We start from the raw sequence: 27,728 nt of genomic DNA, 5'->3' as shown, positions 1-27,728 counted from the left end.
AGCGGCTGCCTTTTGTGTAGTTTGCAATATTTGCCTTTATTTATCTGAAAAAGTCTCATGTTCCTTAAGTACATCTACCCTGTTGAACTTATTATGGGAAATATTTAAATAAAAACAAGCTGCTGATTATTTCACATTTTACTTGTGAGCAACGGCACATTTAAATCTTACAAATATAGTTATTTGGCTTATATCGTGATAGATATCGTTATCGCCTGAAATGAAAAAAAACATATCGTGATATGAAAAAATCTCATATCACCCAGCTCTACTTCAGACTTACAAATTGAGACTACAAGCATGGGCAGGTTGAAAAAAGTGGGTGTAATTTTGCAGTTTTTGTCAAATGTACTGAAGGTACTTTAGCCCCTCTCTTATTTCCCAACGGGTCACCGCAGCAGATTGAGCCACATTTGATTGTAGATTCGATTTTACACAATCCCGTTTATCCAGGCTTGGGGCCGGGAGTACTCTAGCTTCTTAGACTGGGATTTTGTCTCCTGCCAGTCTTCCGTGTGTTAACTGCTACACTGGCAGTCCAACACACTGGACAAGCAAATCCTGAGGAAGTAGTTTGATACCCATGTTACTCTTTCTGGGGTGGGGAGAAAACATGAACATAACACGTGGCAGTATTTAGCAAGTTGATAGCTCACAGTTCAGACTAAAGGGGGAGGCATCTTTTATGGTGTGGGGTTGTCACGTTAAAAAGCTTTCACAAAAAAGAACAAAAACAAAGGAAAAACATCCATCCATTCTCTTCGTTATCCAGCTCGGGGTCATAGATGGGATGGAGGCAATCCAAGCTGTCATAGGGCAAGAGGGAGAGTACACCCAGGACAGGCCACTAACCTGTTGGAGGGTTAACACAAAGACTGTTAACCCTCCAACACTCGCATTAACACCTATTGTCAATTCAGAGTCACCAATTAACCTAAACCCATGCATGTCTTTGCACTGTGGGAGGAAGTTAGAATACCTGCAGAAGAACCCAGAGAACCCACACAGACAACGAGAACATCCAACTCCACACAGAAAGGCCGCCGGGCTGGATTCAACCCAGAACCTCTTTCACCAAACATTAAACAGAAACAGACAAATAATTAGTAAATCTTCTTGAAAAATGCCAAGAACTACAACATTTTCTTTTAAAAACTCTTTATTTCTATATACAATCAGTGAGAGCCACAAACTCAACCCTTCTGTGACCAGGGAGCACCTGGAGCTCTGGAAAACTGGTTACTGAGCACGATCAAAGCGTGACAGTGGTACAGCTGTTGGAACAACACCTTTAGGATCAGGTTGTTGTTCTTGTAAAAGATATGAAGCAGCTTGTTCTGCATTTCTCCTCCACCTGCACATGAGTAGCACAGGCGAAGGAGAGGAACGCAGGTCTATCGGTGCTACAGACGACGTCCTACTATAAGCCACACTGTAAATTGTCCAAAAACCCCACAAGGCCAAAATATGACGACAGCTTTACGCACGTACAGACACTGATGCACAGAGATACGAATAATGGAACAAGTCACAACACCCAATTTCATCACCAGACAATCACCACGATCCACAAAACACGATCTAAGAAACACACAAACTATAAAGTTATCACAGCTGTAACATGTTTGCTCATCTACCGCTTTTTACTTGTACCTTTTCTTTCATCCAACAATGTAGAAAACAGAAAAAAAATAATCATTAAGACTGCGCAAATGTTTATTTGGCTAAACTTGGGATGTTGGCACGATTGTGAAAGTCGGCTCTGTTGTGAATCAACATTGCATAAACACAGAAAAGGCAACGTTTGGTCTCCCAATACTACAAAGAGTATTTTCAAAGGATTTTTGGACGTTCACTGGATTGATTCTCCTGACCTTTTCTTTTATACATGTATAAAACAAAATTTATTGTCAGTCAGGTGTCGATAACAGCGCGTTACTGAGTGGCGGGATGCTTACTATTAAAGAGTCTCTCCTTATCAGCAGGATGTGAAATAAAAAATAAATATTCATAAATCATTTGAGTTTTTAAACAGGATTGCAGTAATGGAATTACTAGAACTATACACAATTTCAAGTCATGCTTTTAAAACAAAATAAGACAACGACGTACCGTGGAAAGCAAGAGTCTCGCTGCAAACGAGAAACTCCTCAACATGCAATTAATTCAGTACGAAAACCCTCAGATTCGATGGATGTAAATCATCGGGTACATTTCAGTTGGATCTAGTTTAGTGTGTAACAGACAGCGGCAGAATGGAAATCACAGTTTCACAGGATGCAAGACCTTTAAAAAGAGAAAAATAAAAATCACAAAACAGGGACAAAGTCTTTATCAAATAGTAGTCAGCTTTCTTCTTTTCACCCTCCACTCTTTCCGTTCATCCATTTCCGACTCACGCCTGGCACGAGCACATTCATCTTTGTGATTTCAGTGATAGGACTCTAATGGCACTACACAAGCTGTTTGTGGCCATGCAGAAACAATTAGGAAACAGACATCTCCGGATGAATCTAAAGCGAAGGTAGTGTTCATTCAAGACTCAAGCACAAAGCTCAACGGCTCTCAACTCAACCCCATCTTTATCCTCTGGGTCGCGTTGGTAGTGAGGGGCAGATTAAGGCCATGTGCATTCAAGCTTTTCAGCCCTGTCCTGTTGGCTTTTGAGTGCTTTTTTGAGGTACCTGATAAGTCAGATCCTCAGTGGGTGTGGCAAGTTCAGTGGAGGTTTTGGGTCTATCGTATGCAGTGCTCCCTGACTGGCCACTGTCTGTCCACGGATGCAGTGAGCCGGGCCTGGTGCCCATGAAATTACACAAAGTCGAGGGCTGCTTCAAACCCATGTCAACCACAATGGGCGTAGCGTATTCAGATCCTGAAGATGGCAGGGGTTCGGCGTAGGCGTGGCATAAACCTGAAGAGATGGGGGCGTCATACAGGTCTGGATCAGAGTATCTTGGGGAAGGCCCATCATCTGGTTTAAAGGTTGACCTTGCTCCTAATGTTGTTACGCCACTTACGAGTGGTTGGGCATATTCTGAAAGGAAAGTGTACAGTAAAGAAATATTAAAAATCAAGGGCATCATACAGATACCAGGTTACTTCTTGAAATTGCTCCCAAATTCTCTAGAATGCTAAGCAACTAAGGAAACCGATTAACAATTGAATTTCTATGTTACAAAAGCCTTTAACTTTCTAATTTTATAGAAGCAATCTGCAGCTGCACAGAGGTTTGTAGCAGCAATCCAGGATGTGGGAAATCAAACCGCTAACCCTGCAATTAGTGGAACTAATTGAATATCTAATCTCTTCAAAACTTAACTCTGCCCTGAAGTGGGAAAAACTGGTATATATAAAAGTATGTTATTCAATCCTTTTTTTTTTGTTTTAGCCAAATACTCTACAGAAAGAACAAAACCAACATTTAACTGATAAAAATAGTTTAGACATGTTAAGAAGTGTGATTTATTTAGAGGACATCAGATAAATACCACTCAGATATTGAATGTGTGCTACAGACAGGAAGTGAAAGTCTTTGATTCTGGATTTGTGTGAAAAAGAAAACACTAGATAGAAACACATTTTACAGTGTTGTGAATAAATATTTGCCCCCTTCCCAATTTGTTATTTTTTTGCATATTTGTCACACTTAATTGGTTCAGATCAAACCAATTTTAACACAAGTAAGCACAAAATTTTGAGTTTTTAAATTATATCATTTATTAAGGGGGCTAAAATACTATTTCCCCCACTTAACTGTGATTAATGACATTTTTTGGAAACCTGTGGAAAATGTCACTCTCCACAACCAGACCTGATTAAGACCTGTTGAATCAAGAAATCACTCAAACAGAACCTGTTGTACCTTTCGAACCTGAAGCAGGCTAAGAGATCTCAAAAAGCAACACATCATGCTACAAGCTAAAGAAACAGCTGTGAAACAAAGTCACTGACAACTATCAGTCTGGAGCTAAAGTAGAAAAGGGCTAGAAAAGCATTTCTAAGGTTCCAGTGAACCACACAATCCACAATAGGAGAAATTTCAACAAAACTTTGCACATCGACAACTCATCCAGGTCACAAAAGACCCCAGAACAACATCAAACCAAGAGTCAAACATGGTGGTGGTAGTGTCATGGACTAGGGCTGCTTCAGGATAACTTAACTGCAGTCATTGGTGGAATCCTGAATTCTGTTTTTTTCCGGAAGTCCTTGAAGCTCACGAACACCTGGGTTACGCAGCAGGACAATGAGAAGACCTTAAACAAGCTGTTCATGCTGGGAAAAGCTTCCAATGTGTCTAAATTAAAACAATTCTGCAAAGAAGAGCCGTCCTAAATTCCTCTGCAGTGATGTCAAAGATTAGTCGTTATGTTACTGCAAACATTTGGTTATAGTTTTTGCTGCCAAGGGTGGCACAACCTGTTATTAGGTTTAGGGGGCAATTACATTTTCGCGCAGGGCCAGGTAGGTCTGAATCACTTTTTCCCCCTCAATAAACGAAATCATCATTTAAAATCCGCACTGTGTGTTTAGTCTGGTTTTCTTTGTCTAAGATTAAAATTAGTTTCATGATCTGAAATGTATAAGTGTAACAAATATGCATAAAAACAATATTTAAGGGACTTCCGGTTGAGCTTTGATGGAGTAGGACGCGAGTCTGGGAGCTCCCGCCGATTTCGATTAAATTGTTATTTATTCGCGCGTTTTGGCCGTATTTTCAGTCCTGTTTTGGTTTGTGGATTGTCTTGTTGAGAAGTTTTACTCGGGCCGGCGTAAAATGGCAGCAAAAAATGTTAAAACCCGCAGTACTATTCAGACACAACTGAGGCCTAGTTTGCAAACCGCGACCACACCCTCGAGTGAGCCGTCGTCTCCTGCAAAGCCCCCCACATGTCAAGCTAATCCTGATATTGAGGCTCTCAAGGTCGAGTTGCTGGCTTCGCTGAGGAAAGATATCGCCGACATCTTTAAAAAGGAACTTCAGGATACTCTGGGTGATGCTTTGTCTACCATTAAGTTCGACCTGCAGGCGGTGAAGACGCAGCTGGCGATCGATAAAGCTGCAAATGACGCTACCATGTCTGAGCTAAAAGGTACGGTGAAGGAGATGGAGCACGCACTTACTGTCTGCTCTGATGATATAGCTGAGATGAAAAACACTATCAAGGGTCTCACAGCTCATGTAGCCAAGCTGGAAAGTAAGTGTGAAGATTTGGAGTCCAGATCGCGGCGCAACAATGTTAGGATAGTGGGAGTACCGGAGGGCCCTGACACGTGCACCACTGCCGCCGTAGCTTCCTTGCTAAAGGAAGCATTTGATCTGGGGAAGGAGCCGCTTTTGGATCGTTCGCACAGGACCCTCCAACCCGCACCTAAGCCTGGCGACCGTCCACGAGCCATTGTATGCAGGTTTCATTACCACACTGACTGTGTCGACATTTTACGACGTGCTAGAGAACGCCGACAGATTAAAGTTGGAGATCGGACCATCTCAGTCTTCCCCGACTACACCGCCAGGGTGGCACGGGCTCGTGCTGCATTCAACACGGTCAGGCAGCAACTCCGTGGCATTGACGGTGTTCGGTATGGCCTGCTTCATCCAGCGCGACTCCGCATCACATATAAGGGTGTCGAGAAGGACTTTGTTTCGGCAGAGGGGGCCAGTGATTATGTCAAAACTTTGATTTCTGGGTGAGCCTCGTTAGCTCCTCAGTTTGATACTGTAATGCTGCTAAGGGTTCACGCTCTCCTTAGGTTTAACGCCACCTGTGCATTGTTTTCTTAGGCCATTGTGCTGGTTATTGTACTGTTGGTGTGCTGGTTCCTTTTATTTTCATTGTTATTTATTGGAACTGGATCATATAATATACTCTTGAACTTCGGACCAGTCCGGCACAATCTTCTCCAAGCTTGCTGCATTGATTTGCATAGGACTGAGTTGTTTTTCGTTTCTGTTAAATTTTTATTTATTTTTTTTTTTGTTTGGTTGTTTTTGTTTTAATTGTTTATCTATTTATGTATATTGTTTTTGTTTTTTGTTTTTTTAAATTTTATGCACGTTCGGTGATTTGTTGGAAAGTTCTCCTTCTGAGGAAGTCATATTTTGTACTGTGAGATCTTTTTTTGGTTGGTTGGTTTCCTTTTTATTTTTTTCCTTTTTAAAAAAAAAAAAAAAACATGTTTACTGTTACGCGCACACTGTTATACTGTAGAGAAGTTGGTGAGAGGTTATTTTTCCCTCTCTCGCTTTTATTTTTATTTAGACAACAATTAGTCCAGTCACTTCGGTGAATCATTTTTGCTACTTTGGGGGTACACTGCTGTCTCCTTTGTTCTGTTCTGTGGAGACTTGGGGGTGTATTTGTGTTCAGGGTTGGGTTGGGGGGGGGCTGTCCCATTTCGGCTCTTCATGGCCACTGGCATTTTGGTTTGGTCTTTTTCCTCTTCCTTTTTGTAAATGGTTAATGGAAATATAGACCCCAGCATTGCTGGGTCAGGTATGCCTCTTAGATTCATTAGTTGGAATATCAGAGGTATGGGTAACCCTGTTAAGAGATCTAAGGTCTTTACTCACTTGAAACGTCTAAATTCTGACATAGCATTTTTACAGGAGACTCATCTTCGCATTAAGGATCATTATAGGTTATATTGCCCCTGGGTAGGTCAGGTCTTTCACTCAAATTTAAATTCGAAGGCTAGAGGAGTGGCCATTCTCATTAATAAGAAAGTTCAATTCACTTTGACCAATGTTGTCGCTGATAGGAACGGTAGATACATCATTGTTGCTGGTACCCTAATGCAGAAAAAGGTTTTGTTGGTAAATGTATATGCCCCGAATTTTGATGATGCTGAATTCGCTAATAGATTGCTGAGTAACATCCCCTTTCTGAATACACATTTGCTTATCCTTGGTGGTGATCTGAATTGTGTTTTTGATCCAATTTTGGATCGATCTAGTCCTCGTAATTTGACTCAATCATCTATGTCTAAAACATTCTCAGATTTTATGAAACAGAATGATCTTGTTGATCCATGGAGATTTCGCAACCCTTCAATCAAAAAATTTTCATTCTTCTCTCAGGTCCACCAGTCTTATTCCAGGCTTGATTATTTTTTCATCGACAGAACTCTTAATTCATGTGTTAATTCTTCCGACTATTCTGGTATTGTAATATCTGATCATTCTCCTCTGCTATTGGATGTTCATCTTTCTACCCATAAACGTAGCCCTCCACTTTGGAGATTTAACTCTCTCCTTCTGGCGGATAAAGAATTTTGTGAATTTATTTCAGGCTCTATTGAGGAGTTCTTGTCCTTCAATCAGGATGATTCTGTCTCATATTCTCTGCTATGGGAGACTCTTAAATGCTACCTGAGAGGTCAAGTTATTTCTTACTCTGTCCGTGCTAATAAAAAGATTAATGCCAGGCTTAAAGAACTTATAGCTGCAATTAGTAACCTTGATCAAAGTTATACACTGAACCCTTCTCCAGAATTACTGAAGCAGCGCCTTGATTTGCAAGCAGAATTTGATCTTATGTCAACCAAAGAGGCTGAGCACTTATTACTACGCAGTCGTGGCTCATATTACGAATATGGTGACAAGGCTAGTCGCTTGTTGGCACATCAGTTACGACGTCAGGCCTCCTCGCGTGTGATCCCCATTATTAAACACTCTGATGACAATATTACTACAGATCCCTTGGAAATTAATTCTACCTTCAGAACATTTTACTCTTTGTTGTACAGGTCCGAATTTCCCACGGATAAAGCTAAAATGAATGCATTTCTTCATAATCTTTCAAACCCTGTTATTGGTGCTAATGATGCGGGGCAATTGGACTCCCCATTATCTGTTGAAGAAGTATTAAAAGCTATTACAGCTATGCAGTCTAATAAAGCCCCGGGCCCGGATGGGTTTCCAATTGAATTCTATAAAACATTTATTGGTAAATTGGCACCATTGCTTTTGTCTGTGTTTACCGAATCCTTGGAAACCGGTTCATTACCACCTACTTTCACACAAGCAACCATAGCGCTCCTTCTCAAAAATGACAAGGACCCAACCTCCTGTGGTTCCTACAGGCCATTATCTCTGCTTAATGCCGATGCAAAGGTATTGGCTAAAGTAATTTCATCTCGCCTTGAGGATGTGCTTCCTCGAATTATATCTGAAGAGCAGAATGGCTTTATAAAGGGACGGCACTTGTTTTTTAATACCCGTACACTCTTTAATGTTATTTACTCAAAGCTTTCCTGTTAATACGGCAGCACGTCAACTTCAACAGTCCGATCTACCCTTTCGTCTCAGTCCGTCTGGGTTTAAGTACTTAGGGATTAACGTGACTCGCTCTCTAGCTGGCCTTAAATCAGCAAATTTGTCTCCTCTTATATCTAGGGTCACATCTGATATTCAAAGATGGGGTAATCTCCCCCTTTCTTTAATCGGTAAGATTAACGTTGTTAAAATGAACATCTTACCAAAATTTTTATTTTTATTTCAGTCAATTCCCTTATTTTTGCCGAAAAATTTTTGTGTTTCACTGGACAAGATTATTGGTTCTTTCATTTGGGGAGGGAAGCCACCTAGGGTCTCTAAAACTTTGCTGCAGCGATGCAGATTTAGTGGAGGACTTGCATTACCTAATTTTTTAGTCTATTACTGGGCCGCTCACATCCATAAACTTTGCTACTGGCTAAAATCTTCTGGTTCCTCGTGGTGTAAATTGGAGCTATCATCATGTAAGGGCTCTTCTTTACCGGCTTTGCTCTATTCCTCTTTACCCGTGAGACCCTCTCTGTACACTGATAATCAGGTGGTTCTTAACACACTCAAAATCTGGTTTCAGTTTAGACGTCACTTTAATTTTGTAATGCCGTCTTCCTCGGGTCCTCTAAGCGACAACCATTTGTTTCCCCCTTCACTTTTGGACTCGACATTTTCAGTGTGGTGTGACAAGGGTATAAAACAGTTCAAACATTTATATGTGGATGGTGTTTTCGATAGTTTTCCAAACTTGTCTTCTCGTTACAATCTCCCTGTTACCCATTTGTTTCGCTATTTTCAAATTCGAAATTTTGTTGCCAAGTGTTTCCCAAATTTCCCCTCTTTACCTCCAGAACAGCAGTGGGAAACTACGTTATCATTTATTCCTCATCACAGAGGAACCATTTCGAAACTCTATGATGCTATTCTGTCTTTTAGTAACCACTCTAATGTTAAGCTTAAGCGTACATGGGAAGAAGAACTGGGATTTCGAATACATGAGGAGTCTTGGGAACAGGCTATAGCGAGAGTACGATCTTCCACCTCCTGTGCTCGTCTTGGACTTATTCAATTTAAGGTCATACACAGGGTGCATTTCTCTAAGTCTAGACTTTCTGAATTGTATCCAGAAGTGGAAAATAAATGTGATAAATGCCATGGTTCTCCTTGTCACCTTAGCCACATGTTTTTTCTGTGCCCTGAGCTACAAGGTTTCTGGACAAGGTATTTTGCTATTATGTCAACTGTTCTTGGGGTAACTCTTCATCCTTGTCCTCTGATTGCTGTATTTGGGATTCCTGCTCGCTCACTTACACTTGATTCCACACAAAGGGATATTATAGCCTTCACATCCCTATTAGCGAGACGTCTAATATTGTTGCATTGGAAGTCTGTTAAGTGTCCTACTATTTCCCGGTGGCTTAAAGATGTCATGTTTTTTTTAAAACTTGAAAAAATTAAATATACGTTGAGAGGTTGCACAGCCAAATTTTTTCACAAGTGGCAACCCTTTATCTCTTATTTTGCTAGTCTAGAGGTATTGCCTGTTTAAATCTACTTTTGTTACTGTTATATTCCTCTAATATGTTTGATGGTTGTGTTGATCTGTGTGGGACTGGGGGGGGGGGGGGTGCGTTGTGTTTTTTTTTTTTTTTTTCGTGTGTGTGTGTGTATGTATATATATATATATATATATATATATATATATATATATATATATATATATATATATATATATATATATATATATATATATATGTGTGTTAATTAAGAAAATTAAGAAAGGTTGATTGTATTTCGGTAACTGCAAGTACTGTTTTCTTTTTTCAATAAAAATATTTTCAAAAAAAAAAAAAAAAATATTTAAAAAAAGAAATCAGGGTGGCTGCAGATGCATTTTTCCAACACTGCATGTCAATAAATACAAACCTAATTCGACAAAATTAGCACTGTACTAAGAACGCCTGGTTACTTCAGCAGCTACTGCAGGCGACAGCATTTACCTGCAGGTTCAGCATGTAGCCCTGGTACGACACCCCTCCCCGTTAGCCGGCTGACTTCACTGCTGCTGTATCGCACCGAATCCTCCGTCTCCACCATCTTGGAGGGCAGTAGCTGCTTCATGCTTTTCCACCAGTCTGCTACAGATGCACAGAGGTGCAACAGTAAGTCCACAAAACACATCCAGGCAAACTGAGCTGTCCTGCACGGCGATGACGTACCTGTGCTATCCAAGTGAGGAAGATCATACGTTCCCTCAGAAGTCTTTTTCCTGCCAGAGACGAGTAAAGTCAAAAGGGCAAAAAAAACAAAAACCAACCCCCCCCCCAAAAACAAACACACAAAAACACGAAGAAAGAAGATGAATACCTGTTCTTCCAGTGGCAAGCACAGCACACAATCAGTATGAGAGTCACGACCATGACCAACACGGGAACCAGGACTGCTGCCAGAGTCACATCTAAAAGGGGGGGGGGGGATGCACAAAGTTATTATAATATAAAATACTTTTTTTAAGTGTTGTTGTCAAAAACTGCACGCACCTTTACCAGTGTGGGGAGGCATGGTGGTGTTTCTTATGTTTGGGGTAGGTGTTGTTTGGCCAAGGTGAGGTGGATGTTTTGTGCCGCCAGGAGTACGACGGGGAGGGGACATCCTTGGCCTTAAATCTGTCGTGCGCCTTTCTGCAAATAAATGAATACAAATGTACTTCCAGTACGGTGCTAATGTCTCAAGCCACCCTGCAGTTCTTTATTTGTTGCTGGGAAAATGGAAAAAAAATTTTCTAGCAAGTTAATGAAATGTGGAAATATTCAATGGAAATCCACAGTTTGTACAATTCTAACGGGCTTGAAAGTCAACATTTGGTATGACCACCTTTATTCTTCAACACAGCCTGAACTCTACTAGGCAGCATTTGTATAATCTATTTAAGCAGCCTTCAGGAATAGCTGTCCATCTTAAAAGACATTCAAACCTCTTCTTTGGATGTTGGCTGCCTTTTGTTCTGTTCCATCAAGATGATTCAACACTCCTTCAGTAATGAGATCCAAGCCCTGGGAGGTCAATTCATGACTTAGGGGTGTTCCATTGTGTTTTTTTCCCCCATTCAGATATGTTTTTACTGCACCAACTTTGACAACACCTCTAGCTGAAATACAGCCCCAAACCATGAAAGCAGCTCCACCATGTTTTACATGTAAAATGGTCACTGCTGTTTGACCTCCCCTTCCACTGATTTTTTAGTTTTCATATTCTGTAATTTGGCATCTCTTTTCTCCATGTTTCCTTTCCTTAAGACTTCAGGTTTCGGGCCAACCACTCTTCCTCTGAAACCATCTAGTAACTAGTAACAAAGATTTTAAATTTAAATCTAAATTGAAAATTGGCTCTTTGGTTAGTTTGAGACAATTATAGTTCATCCGAGTTTGGTGTCGTTTTTTTTTTTTGCTTAAATTATTCATATGACAGTATTAAGTAGTTGAATAATAATCAGGTACAAGAAAAACTTTGGAGAGAAAGCCTAGCAAAATATAAAGAAATGAGTGGTGTCTCGAAACGTTTGCACAATACATACATCTGTGTTGATCAGCTCACTTTGCTGATCTGCCAGTAAACACCCCATTTACCTGAAGGAACTTGGCAGCCAAGCAGCTCCAACTTGAGTGCAATTCTCTTGTACCATGAGATGGGATTGATCCTCACAAACCGGGCCACGATTGGTGGAATGAAGTTATTCCTCACCTCGTCTCCGTAGTTGTTGTTGCCTTGAAAAATCTAACACAAAATAATAGCAAGCTCTCTTATTTGTGTCAGAGGTTTGAACCCAAGTGTAGTAACAGCTGCAGGAACAATTCAGTTTGAGGACAAATGCACTATAAGCTGATTACTTTCCAACTTGGCAAGCTAATAATTACTTTCCTCCACACAATATGAGACTGAGAATCCCAGTAGAAAGGAACTGATAGACAGCAGTTTCAGCCCAAGAACTCTGCCACTAAATCCATATCCATCCATTATTAATGCCCGAGTGTCCAGACTTGTCTACCACAGCACTTAACTCAAACCACTGACTGCTCCAATTTCCTGCCATAAACATCTCTTAGTCAATAGTAGCTGCTCTGGTAACAATCCATATTAGTGTCTCTGCAGACTTCTAAAGTGATATTTTGGTCCATCTGCACCAATTGGAAGAAGGGGGTTACGTCATTTTGCTTTGCACTCTTTTTGTTTTTGTAACTGTTGAGCGAGCAGGGTTTATTGATTACCTTGTTTTGTACAGAATTTGATTCTTTGTAGCCGGACCACTGCTTGCCGTCGTTACTGTACAGGACCCGGTATGCTGAAACGTAGCACTTTTCCTCGCTGAGGGTAGAACCAGTGGTGATGATTCCTGGACGCATGCACAGAGAGAGGAAACAGGAAGATGTCGTACAGCTGACTCGACTGAAAGCTCAGGACTGCGGCTGTGTCCAGAATCACTCCCCATTTACTACATCCTGTATTTACCGCCTGCCGTTTTTATCAGAGATGAGAAGAGATACTGAGTTCTATGGAAACCACAGTCTTGCATCAGGCATTCTCAAGCGCCACATGCAGTAAATGGTTTACATGGAATGCATTTGTTGTGAAGCTTGAGCTCTGGTATCTCTTAAATCTGTTTTGATGCAATCATCATCTCAGCTTTGATCAAGTCTTTGCCTCTGTTGTAAATGAGATGGCGTACCTCCCCTCACTATATAGAAATTATATTATAACATAAGTAGTAAAAAGTCATGATATTGTAAAATTGTTTATTTCATTAATGTGCAAAAGGCTTATTTTATTTTACGTATATAGTGCCAAATCACCACAACACTTCCTCAAGGCACTTTATATTGTAAGGTGAAAACCGTACAATAATAAAGAGAAAGCCCAACAACCAGACGATCCCCTTTGCGTTAGCGCTTTGCAACAGTGGGGAGGAAAAACTCCCTTTTTACAGGAAGAACCCAGCGGCAGATTTAGGCTCAGGGAAGGGCAGCCGTTTGCTACGACCAGTTTGAATTCTATTTTTGATATATTTTTTTTTTTTAAATATTTTTTTGTGGCCTGCCAGTGGTGCAACTGCCCCGCCCCTTTTATAGAGGCTCTGAAGTAAGCAACTGCCTTCTGAATTGAAAACAACAATAATGACTCATAACACAAATGTCTGGAAGGGGCTATAATTGTGCCCATGGCATGCACACTACATATACACAGAAATGTTCAAACATTTTCCTAAAATACTGATGAGGAAGCTCTGAGTGGTATCTGAATGTCCATATAGGCATTCAAAGCTGTATATGTACATATGCATGTGAGTGTATGTACATATGTGTTAGGGCTGTTCGATATATATCGGATGACAATATAAAAACGTCTATCGTATCATTTGCTATCGTTTGTTTCGTGGTGTCGCAAAATAAAGTTTCGGGCAATATTTTTTTCATGGTTTTGATGGTCACTGTAGTGGCTATATTAATTTCTTAAAGTTCTCTCTTTCTTTTATATTTAATATAACAACACTACAGACGGACAAGCGCCTGTTTTTATGCGTTGTGGTTAGCAACAACAACGGTAAAACCATCGCATGTCCGCTGGTTTATTTTCCACATAAACCTTTCACAATAAAGCTCAAGATCCTGTTGAGACTTTTCAAAATAAACTGAATCACGTGAAAGAATCTGCAGAGTATTTACGGATGAGAAGCAAAAAAAGAGCCGCCAGGTGGTAAAAAATAAACAGACTCAAACGTTAGAACAGGCTTTTCCCCGCATCACGCCGTGTAATAAATACTCACAAAGAAAACGGCGGCCGTTACAACATATCTAAAAATGTATAGTTTCATGCATCGGTTAAAACATTCGACTCCAGCTACACGACGCCCAGCTGGAAACACTTCATGCAAGTCGAGCTGCCCGAGATTTACAGAATTTATAGAAAATGTTACATTTTTGTGATTTATATCGTTATCGGGACGATAGAAGTCTTATATCGGGATATGAGATTTTGGTCCTATCACACAGCCCTAATATGTGTACATGAATACATTAATACGTTCACTCTTTACATGTATATATCAATGGATAGGTATAAATGCACCTGTATGGGTATGTGATTTGAAAGTAAGATATTATTGTGATCATTCACTAGACAGGAGGGGGAAGGATTGTATATGTTAATACTTCTTTCTACTCAAACATTAAATCTAAGTTACTTATATACAGTTGATTAAAATAGTTGGTGTTTTATTTTGTTGAATGTCTGTATATGTCAACTGTAGTTTAGTCTGTTAAATGTTTGAAATAAACTGATCTAACTGATTTGTGATAATATTACAAAGCAACAATGCATATAAGAAAAGAGAAATTTACAGATATGTAACTCAAAAGCTGCCAAACTTTCTTAAACACTGAAGCCACTGCTCATAAAGGTTTGCAAACTTTATCAGCTCGCCTGAAGGTGACCTTGTTTTGTAAAGGTACAGATTAAGTATGTGGTCACAGTTTATCCTGAGGATGAGGTCAACGTTTGTGTAAAGGAAGGTGTCACAAGACAACGTCAGAGAATCACCAGCCAATCATCCACTGAAGCCTGGTAAGATTTTGCAGCTAAGCCTATAACCTAAATTAGAGACAGTGGCTATAATGTATGTGTATGTGTTGTGTTTATTGAATGAACATAACTTTGTTATTAGAATTTTGTTTACCTGTGATCCGCTTCTCCTTCTTGAGATCTACCTGCAGCCACTGCTGCTGGTCACTCTGAGAAGAGGCCCATGGCAGTCCCTCCTTTTTGAGCCGTGCCCCTGACGGTGCCCACACACGAGTGCTCCAGTCCAACACAGACGAAGCACTGAGCTGAGTATAAGCAACGCCCCCAGATGCCAAACCCAGCGTTCCATAGCAGCCTGAAAGCACAAACAGACCCTTAGCTTCAGTAATAAGAACAGAAAATCTTTAAGAAATGAAATAAAGTTTGGGTTGCATTACATTAAAAGGTAACCTTCAAGATTTACATCCTAGTTGATAATGCCTGTAGCAACAGAAATTCCAGGGGAACGTCCCCCAAAATATTTGGATGTCCAGTCTCTGACATAAGATTTGGAGCCCTGTAGAATTTTCCAGCTCGGACATTGATATTTTCTTTACAGACAATCACATTTTAAAAAGCCCCCTGACAAAATAATGCCATACAAGCACCTAAAAATACCCCTACCAAAATAATGACAGTAAGGAAGTGAAATTCATCATAATTCTTTAAACAAGTGTCTCTTTCCCTTGTTTTTCCCCCGTTTGATAAACTGAGGATGTTTCTTCATCATCATCATCATCAACTTTATTTATAAAGCACTTTAAAACAACCACAGCTGACACAAAGTGCTGTACATTGGAACTGTAAAATAAAATTACATGACTTTCTTAAGCAACCTATAAATCATTTAAGCAACTTACTTACAAATCAATTTTAAAATTGTATCTTGTATTTCTCACAAAAACATGTCATCGACAGCAAGTGAACAGAATCTGAAAATCATGTCCTTAATAGGAAAAACAATACAGCAAAGACCCTGGATGACTCACCGTTGGTCGTGAAGGTGAACAGGCTATCTGACCGAGTTCCTCTAAGGAGTAAGAAAGAAGATCCAGCAAATATTATGATTACCAAACTGTCAGAATCATTTATATTTGCATATATATTTAACCTTCTCTAGGACAGAGACCAAGTACATTTCGTTTAATAAGAGGAGCAAACAGAGAAGAAGAGCATGTGTGTACTGTGGTGAATCTCTTACACAGTGGAAGTGACATTGTTAGCCAGTGTGCCCTCATAGTGAGAGATGCCTTTGCTGTTGACCACACTGATATTCCCTCCTGCTGCATTGGACACCACACCTGCATGGATTGCTGCCACACACAGAGAGGAGGACTGTGGAACGAAAGGAACAAAGGATTAAACTGATATATTCTTATCATTATGTCCTTTTGTTGTTACAAACCAGATCAGATTAACTAAAGAGTAAGTGAGTCAGATCTGACTCACCAAAATAAAAGCTACAACTAACATCTGAAATGTACTTTTCACAAGATTAAAAACAAATTCTTGCTATTTGTAAATCACTCAAGGACATTTAAAGAGGTTGAAATTTGAATGAAAGTTAAACAGTGTCATCTCAGAGAGACTTTGTTTTCTACTATAACCACTTTAAATCACCTAAAAAGTCCATTTCTTTCACCTTATCAGACCTCGCAGGTCACAAGAGAAACATCCAGTCTTGAGGTTTCTGTTTTCTACCAGTCGTTCCTGTCTGCATGAATGCTGACCGCATGTTGTAGTCTTGTGACTTGTAGTCTGTTGGGCCATTGTCATTGATGTTGTTAATGTACGACTGGTCATATTAGTTTGCAAAGATTTTCAGCATAAAGTCTGAAAATCTTTGCTGTTCAGATGCACCCCGCCTCTTCCCCTGTGATAGCTGGGACAGGCTCCAGCCTCCCAGGATAGGCAGAGGATGGATTCCCCCCCCAAACAGAGGACCCACAAGTTGTTTCATCAATAGAAAAATGCTTGATTGAAAACCATATCTTTACTACCTCCCAAACACAGACTTTGAAGAGTTAAACTTTTTGGAATCATGAAGTTTTGGGAAAGGAAAGACAATCTGAGTAGTAGTGGCGTTCCTATGTGGCACACATGTGGTGCCATTACAAATTTGCTCCATTTTCAAGCTGCTGAGTGGAAACAGGCAGTACCGCTTTGCAGCATAATCGCTTAACCTTCAAACCGAGGGAGATAAAGGCTGATGAGTCAGGATGATGTCACTTCTGTGCACAGAGGATAATAAGTGGCAATGAAGGTAATGATTCCCTCCCAGCTGCATTCCTGTCAAAACCTGGTGCCACATCACTGAGAAACTGACAAAACCTGATCCCGCTCTGGCCACGAGCTCCTTCCGATGAGCAGCTGGTGGTGCGAGGGGGAAAATCGTCTTACGGGAAAGACCCACGCTGGCATTGTGGGGGAGGGGGGGGGGGGGGATAGTGACAAGCCCACGCATGTATTCACAAACACACGTAGCAGTTAGAGGCTGCCACAAGCAATCAACACTTTCCGTGTGACTCTTAAACTTCCCCAAAAACACATACCGCATCCTTAAGAGAGCCAGCCAAAACCCCTAACACAAACACAAAGTAATGCTCCAAACCACAGTGCCCTGCCTCCAGCAGAGGAAACCACGCTAACACGTGTTATAAGTGGGAGATGGGAATTTTAATAAATAAATAAATACCAGAACATGGATCACCGAATAAATCTGTGAAGTAAAATTATTAAAAAAAACTAAAGTCAGCTGCAGGATTATGATCTGGGTGTAGAAACTGATCCTTGTGAGAGACGCACACACACTCACCATCATATTCCACACTCCCAAAGACACAATCATGAATGAATCACATGCACACAAGCAAAAGCGGCTCAGGCATGCACATACACAAAGGGTTTCTCCAACCTCTAATCACACTGATTCACTCTTCAGGCTTTTTGCTCTCCAAACACACACCCAAACACACACCCAAACACACACACACACACACACACACACACACACACACACACACACACACACACACACACACACACACCCCTCCCCTGCAGCTGGACTGGATTACAAGGTTATTATTTTCAGCCAAACTATTATCTCACCTCCCTTTCACCCGCTGACCCTGCCCCTCCTCTGTTCCTGTGGGGCGCCTCGTTCCCTGAAGCACAACCCCACGCTCCTCCCTATCCTCCCGTCAGCCAGCAGCACCACTCCCTCTCTCGCTCCCTTCCTCCCTTCGCTCCTTATGAGACATCCTCAAGCTCTAAACATGAGGTCATCAACCAGAGACTTAGTGTCCGTGACCTCACACGCAGCGGGAGTGCTGTGAGGTCATCAATCCAAGACACGTTTGAGCCACCGCTCCTTTCGCCTCCTTCACAAAGATAACTTGTAGCTAAGAAAACATAAATAAAAGCGATGCACGTGTATGTCTGTGCATAGACGGGGCGTGTACCCACCTCTCTGTAACCATTGGGTATAGTTCCAGAAATCTCCTCTGTAGATGTCAAGCAGCCTGCCGGACAGTACTTCCTAAAAAGAGAGCGGCACGTTCACAGTTCATATCCACCAGTATAATCAGTGCGCCGACATGCACAAAAAGCAAACTCTGTTTACCTGTACTCTGCCTCGGTGAAGTTCATTCCCTTGTCCACGCAGGTGATTAGATCTGCAAAGGCAAATAAACAGCATCAGAACTGGTCTCTGCATGTTCTTGATAAAGTATCACCCACTTTTATTTTCTTCTTAAATCCACCCTTTCAGTTTCTTTACCTTTTGAACCGTTTACCATATCCAGCTAATCATCATCGTAATTGCTGATTAATGTTAAACATACATTTCGACAAATCCAACGTTCTGACTAAATTTGGCCTCACGGTGACAGTGAGCGAATCATAAGCCCCACTGGGATTCCTCAGAGTGCCACGAGGGTGGGTACATTAAACATTAAACAGCTGTGAAGCAAAGTGGTGAGATGGACCATTCAACAGAGTGCACCGCTGCTAGAATGGCTAAAAGCAACCATCCAGAGCACTCAGGTTGAAATGTTTTTTTATTTATTTTGTGTTGTTCAAGCGAGCAGATGTTCAGTTCACTCTCACTGGATCACAGCAGACAAATAAACACAGCAAAGTAATTGCATTAAGTAGCTGGAATCAGTTCATTTTGGAGCAATTTTGGTTGTTTTTCACATCCAGGTCGAACACGTTAAAGTCATCCAGTGAAGGATGTGTGTTATTGGAGAGGTATGTCAGTTGGGTGTGGACGTGAAGTCCAACAGGATGATGTGGGCTACTAAGAAGTGTAAATAAACCTCGTGGAGATGGTCAGTGTGTGGGAGTCTTCACCACATTACAAAGAGAAAAATAAAACCCTTTATCTGGCAGACCAACCAATGAGTCAAAAAAATGACAAACACCCCCAATCACCATGGTTACTCAGTTACTTAGCTGTGCAAACTGTCCACCCACGCTCATCTGCATGCATCAGTTACAAGACGACATCACGCACATCAGCGCCTTTGTGGAAAAAGTGGCTGGGCGCACTGATGGCCTTGTTTGCCTTGCAGTGATTCAGTCGAGCTGAGATAACCGCCAAGACAAAAATATTACTGCATCGCACACACGTCACTGCTGCGGCTTTCTTCTTGTGGCTCCAATTATCCATTTATCTCCAAAGCATCCACATGACGAGGCACGTCTTCAGAAACAAGGGAGATGCTTACTAAGGAAATAAATCTCTAATTTTAAATCCTTGGTAATTAAGCTAACGTACAGCTTTGTCCCCATTGTCCCTGTGCAGAACTCTAACATGAGTGCCTTGGATCGAGCTGCCACCGGCTGTTTCTCGTGTCCGTTACAATTCATCTAATCCTGCAACCTCACTACTGTGTAATATATCACAGTTGAGCTCAATTAGGACTTTCTCACAGGATGCAAGTCTTACAATAAAACCACAAACCATGAATATTTTTTCAATTACTCTCACTTCCTTTTACCCCTCAGTGCCATTGTGGCTTCACTGTGGCTTTGCCCCTTTTCCACTTCCCAAAAAGTCTGGATTTTCCTTCACCCCCTCCCTGCTACTTTCATTAACTACACTCAGCTTTAACCATCACAGCCCAGTGGGAACACATCCAGTAAGAAAACAGTAGATTTACTTTTTTCCCCCCAGTCATGGCATGCTGCTAATTTTCAATCTGACTAAACCCAAAATTGTGCACATTCAGTGGTTAGCATCTGCTCATGCCACCCCTCGCTGTTCTCGCATTTATGTAAGAAAAACAGCCATCTGAAACGATGCCCACTAGCATGATCACCCTGCACATACTGCAGCTGGAATTCCAGACAGTCACAGCAGAGCAGCTCCTTATCTTTGCTGCATGTTTAAATTCGTATTCAGCGGTGAGCAAACACCACATCGTAAAAAGCCTCTCATGCGGCCTCGAGCGCCGTCGCCACAGAAGTGAACACACAGTTCTCTATTCAACTCCCACCTTTCTTTTTTTGTGTGGTCTTTTTATCACCATGGATATCGTTTGCATATAGGATAATGAGGCATGCATGTCATCTACATTGGTCCTGATCATAAAAACATTCAACATACATATAACACTGTCAGTATGAGAACATATTAGCCGGTGTGTGAGAAGGGGCATTTCGCACAAACACACAAATATTTAGAACCATTTTCTTTTTAAACTGGGGGGAAAAAAGCCAAAGGATCTAAATCGAGCAATCACATGAAAGGATGTTCTGCAGCCTCTAATTGACTAACTTGTTGCAACTAATATATGATATTAAATATCCAGGCAATACAAAAGCACTAGTTTTCAAATATGACTTAGAGTGACACTGTTTTTAAGCACAGTGGACATTGAAGAAGGGTTATTTCCCAGAAACTAGCACCAAGAATGTGCACAATGGCCAAATATCTATTTATTAGCATGCGCGTGCTTTCAACTCCATTACATCAGTTTGTTATTTACCAAATGGAATTCTTTAAGAGGCAGATGATTAAATTAGCAAAATAAAATGACGAGTCACCCTCCCTGCCCAGCCCCATTAAAGATTCTCTTGGTTCCAAGTGTTTGGACACATCTGAATTGGCCCAGTGGAAAAACTGCATGCACAATCCTCAAAAAGATGTTTAAGGCAGCCATAGAAAGTCAGACCTGTTCCAACTTTACCCATTAGAAACAGAAAACTTAGACAGTCCCATCTAGAGGTTGCAGTGTTGGCCAATTAGGTGTTAGGTGTATCACTTTTGCCCGGACTGATCGACTGACGTTTTCATCCACTAACACCGGCAGGATTTTTGACAAACATAGAGAAAACTGGATGATCCAACAGGAGGGAGATCTGCAGTTCTTACACACCAACAGTAACAGGTTGCCAGCTTTTAGACAAACCCATGTGTTACTGATCTGCGTGCAAGACTTTTCCAGAACACCCAGATTACTTCAGAGCTGTAAAAATAATGTGAAGGTGCAGAACGAAATAGCTGTGATTAACCCAAACTCACAATCGCTGAATCAAGTCTTATTCCCCCACCCCCGGGGCCGAAGCAGACGTGCACACAAGCTCAAACTTGAGATTTCTGAACCACACGACTGTTACTGCAGGCTGGGATGATAAGAAGACAATGAGAGACTTCGGCGTGGGTGAGCTGAGAGTCTGCCGTTACCTGCGTGTTCAGTGGTGGAGTAGGACAGGTAGAAACCGCGTCCAGTATGGTGGGTCCCACTCATGAACTGCACAGTGGCCTGGTTGCCAGTGGAATTGAACAGATGTTCAACCTTCAGACCCAACCCGCAGAGCTTCACTGTTAAGCAGAACAGGGAAACAAAGAGGCTGGTCAGTTACACAAATTAATGCCCCAAAAAAACAAAACCACAAAAACAAGATTTCATCAGTTTCATTAAGTAAGATGGACTTGAGGAGTGTTTCGGATATATTCTGGGAAAATTCAATCTAATTTTCTTTCTCCAGGATTCACCAAGTTAAATGCAGGTCTTTATAAGACCCTTCTGATAAAGAGCAACCAAACACCTCCTTCATGGTCATAATGGCCTAAATTATAATATAAATATATAATAATAATAATAACAACAACAACATATATGATGCAGACTCATCAGCCACAGACTGATATATTTGTTGAGATATTCATATGCACCATCATGTATTATAATACACTTTCCAATGCTTTACATCCATACATAGCAATATTTTAGATTGATATAAGGCAACAGTGTTTCCAAAAACCTTGGGACAATGTCAATCTGGTTATTGAAAATTTTCACAATCAGGCAGCAGCTCATCCGGCTCAATTCACAGGTTATTGCACGTAAAATGACAAATGTGACCTTGACCGTGAGCGCAACATGTGCACATTTCACTAGAATTTGACCAATATTCTAGGAGGCATAAACTTGTTGCTGAGGCTGTGTGAGATGAAAGCAGAGTGCAGTATTTTGTAAATCATTTAAAGCCAACATTTGATTGGAAATAGCACAAAGACATAAGAAATGTTACAACTGATTATTTTAAGCATTTGTTACTTTAAATCTGATATAGCAACACAAACGTAACAACACATTCAGACGGGGGGGACGAAAGATGGCTGGCTTTGGCAATGAAAACGAGTTTTGCTCAGTTTATACTAAATATAACACTTGTGATAATAGGCCAAAGTTTTCTTATTGCTCTGATAGCTTCTGATCTACCAAGGTTAGACGTCTGATGGTAAAAATATGAGAAACTCAATAATAAAAAGGCTCAGAGACGCTGCTGTGCATCTCTATTAGTAGTATGTATTAGCACCTCGTATTAGCAAAGACCAATGTTGGAAACAAACGCATGACCTTAGCAGGCTTTATATTCCCTAAGCATCATGCAATGACTCGGACTTTAGCGTATTAAACTGCCCAAAAACACCCATAGCTTAAAATAATCCACCCTTGGCTGCGATCAGGGCGAAATCTGCCTAATAACTTACAATGGCGAGGTTATAACAGTGAAAGACAATAGGTCCTCCAATTTCCTGACATTTAACTCCTTTAATGTAATAACCACATTTCTCCTGTGCCTATAAACAGATAATGTTCATTATCTGCTCATAAGACGCGTTTTCCAAGCTCATCTGAAAGAAGAGGCGTTTGCAGGCATTTCAAACGTCCGCACACAACATTGAAGTGAAAAGCCAGACATCATCAAGAAAAGGAAGACGCAACAGAATTAAGATAATGGGTTAATAACAATGACACAGTCTCTTCAGTAGTATGGTAGTTCATTATTTGTAAGAAGAGTGACAGAAGAAAGGAAAGCTAGAGAAAAATGATTAAACTGTGGGTACAGTCTCTCTCATCTTTGGACACCGGCCAATCATGACAGAGTGGGTGTGAATGTTGAACTGTCGATTTCAGAAAATTGTTAGACTCTGACACCCAATAGGCAGTGTTAGAATGACGCACAGAGAAGGGCTTTCCAAAGATCAGTCCAAAACCTGACAAAAACCTATCACAGACTGATCTGCTGCTTTATATAGAAACAAGCAGGATTCCCTTACTCTGTATTGTTTACTGCATGTTTATTTTTAACAACAACTTGGATTTGCCCTCTACAAAACATTAAGTCTAGTTTAACATCCGCCTGTCACCCTCACCAATCTCGCTCCTGTTTGGACCGATGCCGTTGTACAGGCGGAGGTAGTTGACCTGGCAGTCGCTGTCTTCTAAGTCCAATAAAGCAAAGAGAAAATGGATCCTCTTGTCATGCGGCACACTGATCTCCCACTCGCACACAGTGTTGTTCGGATACGTCCTTGGGTATCCCAGAGAGGACAGAGTCCCACTCTCGGGGCCAAGTACACTGGGGCCACAGCCATCACCTGTGGAACAACAAAAAAAAAAACAGTTTGGGTTTCAAGAAACGCAAGAAAAAAAAAAAAAGTGGGTGTGATTTACACCATCTAAAGTATAAAAGTAACACCACATCTCTTGGTTACTGGGCAAAAACTAGCTTTTGTTGAGTTTGTGTTCATGGTCACTGAGATCTTGTTGCAATAGAGGATATATTTACTCAGTTTCACTTAAAACAAGCAAAGATATGTAAGGTTTAATGTTTCCTTAAGCAATTAAATTGCAAAAACGTGACAACTGAGGTTTATTTTAAGTCAGTTCAACTTGCACTGTCCTGCTGAGTTACCCCGCAGTTCAAAATGATCCCCAATACAAGTATAAACAGGCAACGAGCTAGCAGCTTATTGCTTCACATCTGGCTGGGGCTTTACCTTTAGTCTGCTCAAACTGAATTAGCATTTTGAAAAAGTAAACAAAATAGTTGTTATACATAAAATGTTTATATCCATAGACCGTATATAAAAGATGGCTCTAACCACAATGACATCATAAACTGGTCAGAAAAGTTCTGATGCGATTCTCTGAATTTTATGGAGAGAATTTCTAGGAGCAGCCAAGTAGGGGAGTGGCTCGACTTTGCTGGTCTCAGGATTGCTCTCTTGACTTCGTCAGGTGATGCTCTCGACGTCACACTTGGGCGTTTTGCAGCGTGAAGCGGAAGAACTAAAGTAGTGTAGTAATGTAGATGTGACAGTAAAACTGTTGATTAGCTTGTCTGTCTACATTCCTACCTTGTGCTATGGACACAAGCAGTGGGTAGTGACTGAAACAATGACGTTGCATACAAGCAATGCAAATGAGCTTCCTCCAGAGGGTGTCTTTGAGAAAAAGGTGAAGAACTCGAGGCAAGCATCGCCTTTAAAAGGGGCTAACAATGACAATGCATGTGAACCCTGGAAAATGTCGAAAGCTGTCCTGTTCAACATATCGATAACACCATTATCTCATCAGGCAATCACATGACTGCAGCTCAATGCATTTAGACAGAGAAATTGTAAAGTTGACCAAGCTAAGAATCATAATGAGGAATTAACGTGATTTTAGGGACTTTAAACGTTCTTTTTGTTGCCAGATGGACTAGACTGAATTGAATATTTCAGAAACTTCTGATGTACTCTGATTTTCCTGAGATCCATTTCTTGGGAATATAGAGAATGACCCATAAAAGAGAAAATTATCCAGTGGGTGGCAGTTCTGTGGGCAAAAAATGCCCAGATGATGTCAGAGGCTTGACTTGACAGGAAGGCAAAAGTAATTCAAATAACCATTCATTACAACCAACGTGCACAGAAGAGCATCTCTGAATGCCTGATACATGAAACCTTGAAGTAGCGGGGCTACAGAAGCAGAAGACCACACTGGGTGCCACAGCTGTCAGCTAGGGGCAGGAAACTGAGGCTACAACTCACAGACCCACAAAATAATGCCTGGTCTGTTGAGTCTAGGAGGTAGGATCAGAATTTGGCTTAAACAATCAGGAAATAAATGATCCATCCTGCCTTGTATCAACAGTTCAGGCTGTTGGTGGTGGTGTAATGGTGTGGGGGATAGGTTTTTTTTTGTACACTGCCACCTCAGCACCAACCGAGCATCATGTACCTGAGTACTACCTTTGACATCAGTGACAGTGTAGCCATCTCCTGCAAGATAAACCACCATGTCGCAAAGCTCAAATCATCTCATACTGGACTCTATAACATGAGTTGACTGTGCTCAAACAGGCTGAACAGTTGATAGATCTCAATCATGTCAATATGGACCAAGATCCCTCAGGAATGCTTCCTTGGTTTAGCTATGCCATAAAGAATTAAGGCAGGGGTCCAATCGAGTACTTAGCAAGGTGTAGCTAAATGTTGTGGCTGGTGAGTGTATGTTGACCAATATGAACTAGTATCTTTCTTTCTTTTCTTTTTTTTTTTTAAGCAGAGCATAATACAGAAAAAGATGTTTGGGCTAATTTAGTGAGGGTGTCCTCACATAACCCAGCTTGCTTTCCAGAGCGACTGATTCCTGTTGTTTATAATGACCTTTGCGGCACATGCAGAAGTGTCCAGTGCTGCTGAGTCCAGCAGGGATTTCACTGTAAGTCGCCCACAAGCTTGTGAAACACTTATAGAATGACCAGTTTCTCACTTTAACATATCTGCCATACTTTATGCAAAATCTATACACAAGAAATTCAGATGTAATGACACTTGAACTTCTTACTTTTTGAAAACTTATAGCATTAGGTCAACAACAAAAACAAAGATTTTAATGCTGCCATACTTTTAATAACAGTGCCTGTTAAATTATGTAATCCAATGCAGTAATGGTGTTCAGTGAAGGGCTAAGTATTACTTCTTGTTTAGTTTTTATAGACAAAAAAAAAAAATGTTGGCTGTTCTCCAGAGAACAACACATGAACCTGAAAGTTAACGATTACATGTAAGATGATTTAGAGACTTTTTCAAAAATTAAAAGCTGTGTTTCAACAGAGCGTGTGTGTGAGAGAGAAAGCAAAGCCTCAGAGTCTGTGGATGTTGTGTGTGGCTCTGAGATAACACTAAGCAGTCACGCTTCATGGTGCTAACTCGATGTTCTGTGGACCTGCAGTTACGTAAGAGCCTCTCAGTGGACATTATCCAGATGAACAGGACAAAAACAAAGCAGCTTCCCTCACCCTGACTCACAAAAGTTACCGAGCAACTGTATGGTGCTTAACAGGAGTGCAGATTACTTTCATAAAAGGAGAGCTCTCAGGCTCAAGAAACAATACTAAAAGCAAATGTCTATCATCACACCCATCTATTAATGTGAATGTACAGTTAACGTGAACTGCAAGTTATGACACACTATGTCCACGTGTTTACAGCATTACCCCCACTGCTACCCCACCCCCAATCTGAGGCCACCTGAGGACTGTGTGTGTGTGTGTATGTGTGTGTGTGTATATGTGTGTATATGTATATATGCATTTAGCTATAATATAGCGCAGGTTAGCATCCTCCAACCAAAATATATTGTTACCCGGGGTTGTTATGCTAGCTTTAAAGTAAAAATTGGGCTACCTGAAAAAGGCAACAAGGCCACAAGCACCCAAACGTGCGGTCCTCTCGTAGAGACCTCAAAAACCAGACTCCATTAAAAAAGTCTGTCAATTTAAAGAGAACAGGGGCACCAGGAAAAGCACATAAGCAGCATACTGTTGCTTTCAACGTTAGCCAAAACATTTCATGCAGCACGTTAATTCGGTAAGCACCCGTTTTATAAGGCGGCAGTTATTTCCCAACAGTATCAGTTTTTGTAGGAACCGGTTTGCCTGGTTTTACTACAACCGTCTCACACCAAAAAAGAAAAACATCACGACGGGCGGTGGCGAGCTGTGCTCAATTCCACGTACACGCGCACACACACAGGGCCATGTAAGGTAGGTTTAAGTTTTGTTGACCATGACAACACACTTTAAACATCCCACGAAACATCGACACGTCTGTGTTTACACTTTAAATCGGCATGGCCGCGGGTTTCCGCGGTCACACACAGCTCGTCCAGTTGTCACTGCACTGCCGAGTGGTACAAACCTTTCTGCCCTCCACAGCTCTCCGTGGTGAGAATGATGAGTATCGACAAGACGAGAACCCCGGCCCCTGTCGGTCCCCTGCCCACCATTACCGCTCTGCCCATAGCAGCCTGCAGTCTGAATGCATAATGCTTGCTTCCTGGCCGGCTGATTCAACCTGTACCGTGGAAATAAAAAGAAAGGCAACCCTTCATCTCTTCGAGATACAGTCCGCGGGTGGTGTCTTCCTGAGGATTTTTTCTTTGCTTCTCTTTTCTTATCGCTCAATAGTCCAGTGGTTTGCGACAAACACACTATGGAGGTAAACGCTCCACACGCACACACACTTATCCAATCTGTGGAGCTACTTCCTCCA

The 27,728-nt window shown here is 41.2% G+C and overlaps 1 protein-coding gene across 4 annotated transcripts; it reads right to left on the bottom strand.

Moving 5' to 3' along the window:
* Window positions 1-1,141: 1,141 nt before the first annotated feature.
* On the bottom strand, window positions 1,142-27,728 carry dcbld2 (discoidin, CUB and LCCL domain containing 2). Of its 4 annotated transcripts, none has more exons than XM_026145996.2 (15): window positions 27,375-27,728; window positions 23,556-23,780; window positions 21,576-21,713; window positions 18,507-18,558; window positions 18,350-18,422; window positions 16,086-16,219; window positions 15,874-15,914; window positions 15,000-15,200; window positions 12,538-12,662; window positions 11,899-12,046; window positions 10,813-10,953; window positions 10,640-10,730; window positions 10,492-10,541; window positions 10,273-10,410; window positions 1,142-3,037 (listed from the first exon to the last, which is right to left on the bottom strand). In XM_026145996.2, exons 1-15 carry the CDS (start codon window positions 27,475-27,477, stop codon window positions 2,643-2,645), a joined length of 2,055 nt encoding a protein of 684 aa, XP_026001781.1. In that variant the 5' UTR covers window positions 27,478-27,728; the 3' UTR covers window positions 1,142-2,642. The 4 variants fall into 4 exon arrangements, with proteins under 4 accessions (XP_026001781.1, XP_026001782.1, XP_026001783.1 ...); XM_026145997.2 differs by having other exon boundaries at window positions 10,273-10,407; XM_026145998.2 differs by having other exon boundaries at window positions 10,819-10,953.

Source organism: Astatotilapia calliptera, chromosome 16 (assembly GCF_964374335.1).
Source record: "Astatotilapia calliptera chromosome 16, fAstCal68.1, whole genome shotgun sequence".
Lineage (NCBI taxonomy): Eukaryota > Metazoa > Chordata > Actinopteri > Cichliformes > Cichlidae > Astatotilapia > Astatotilapia calliptera.
Note: the sequence above shows the minus strand (reverse complement) of the source record. Positions and strands in the feature narration are given on the sequence as shown.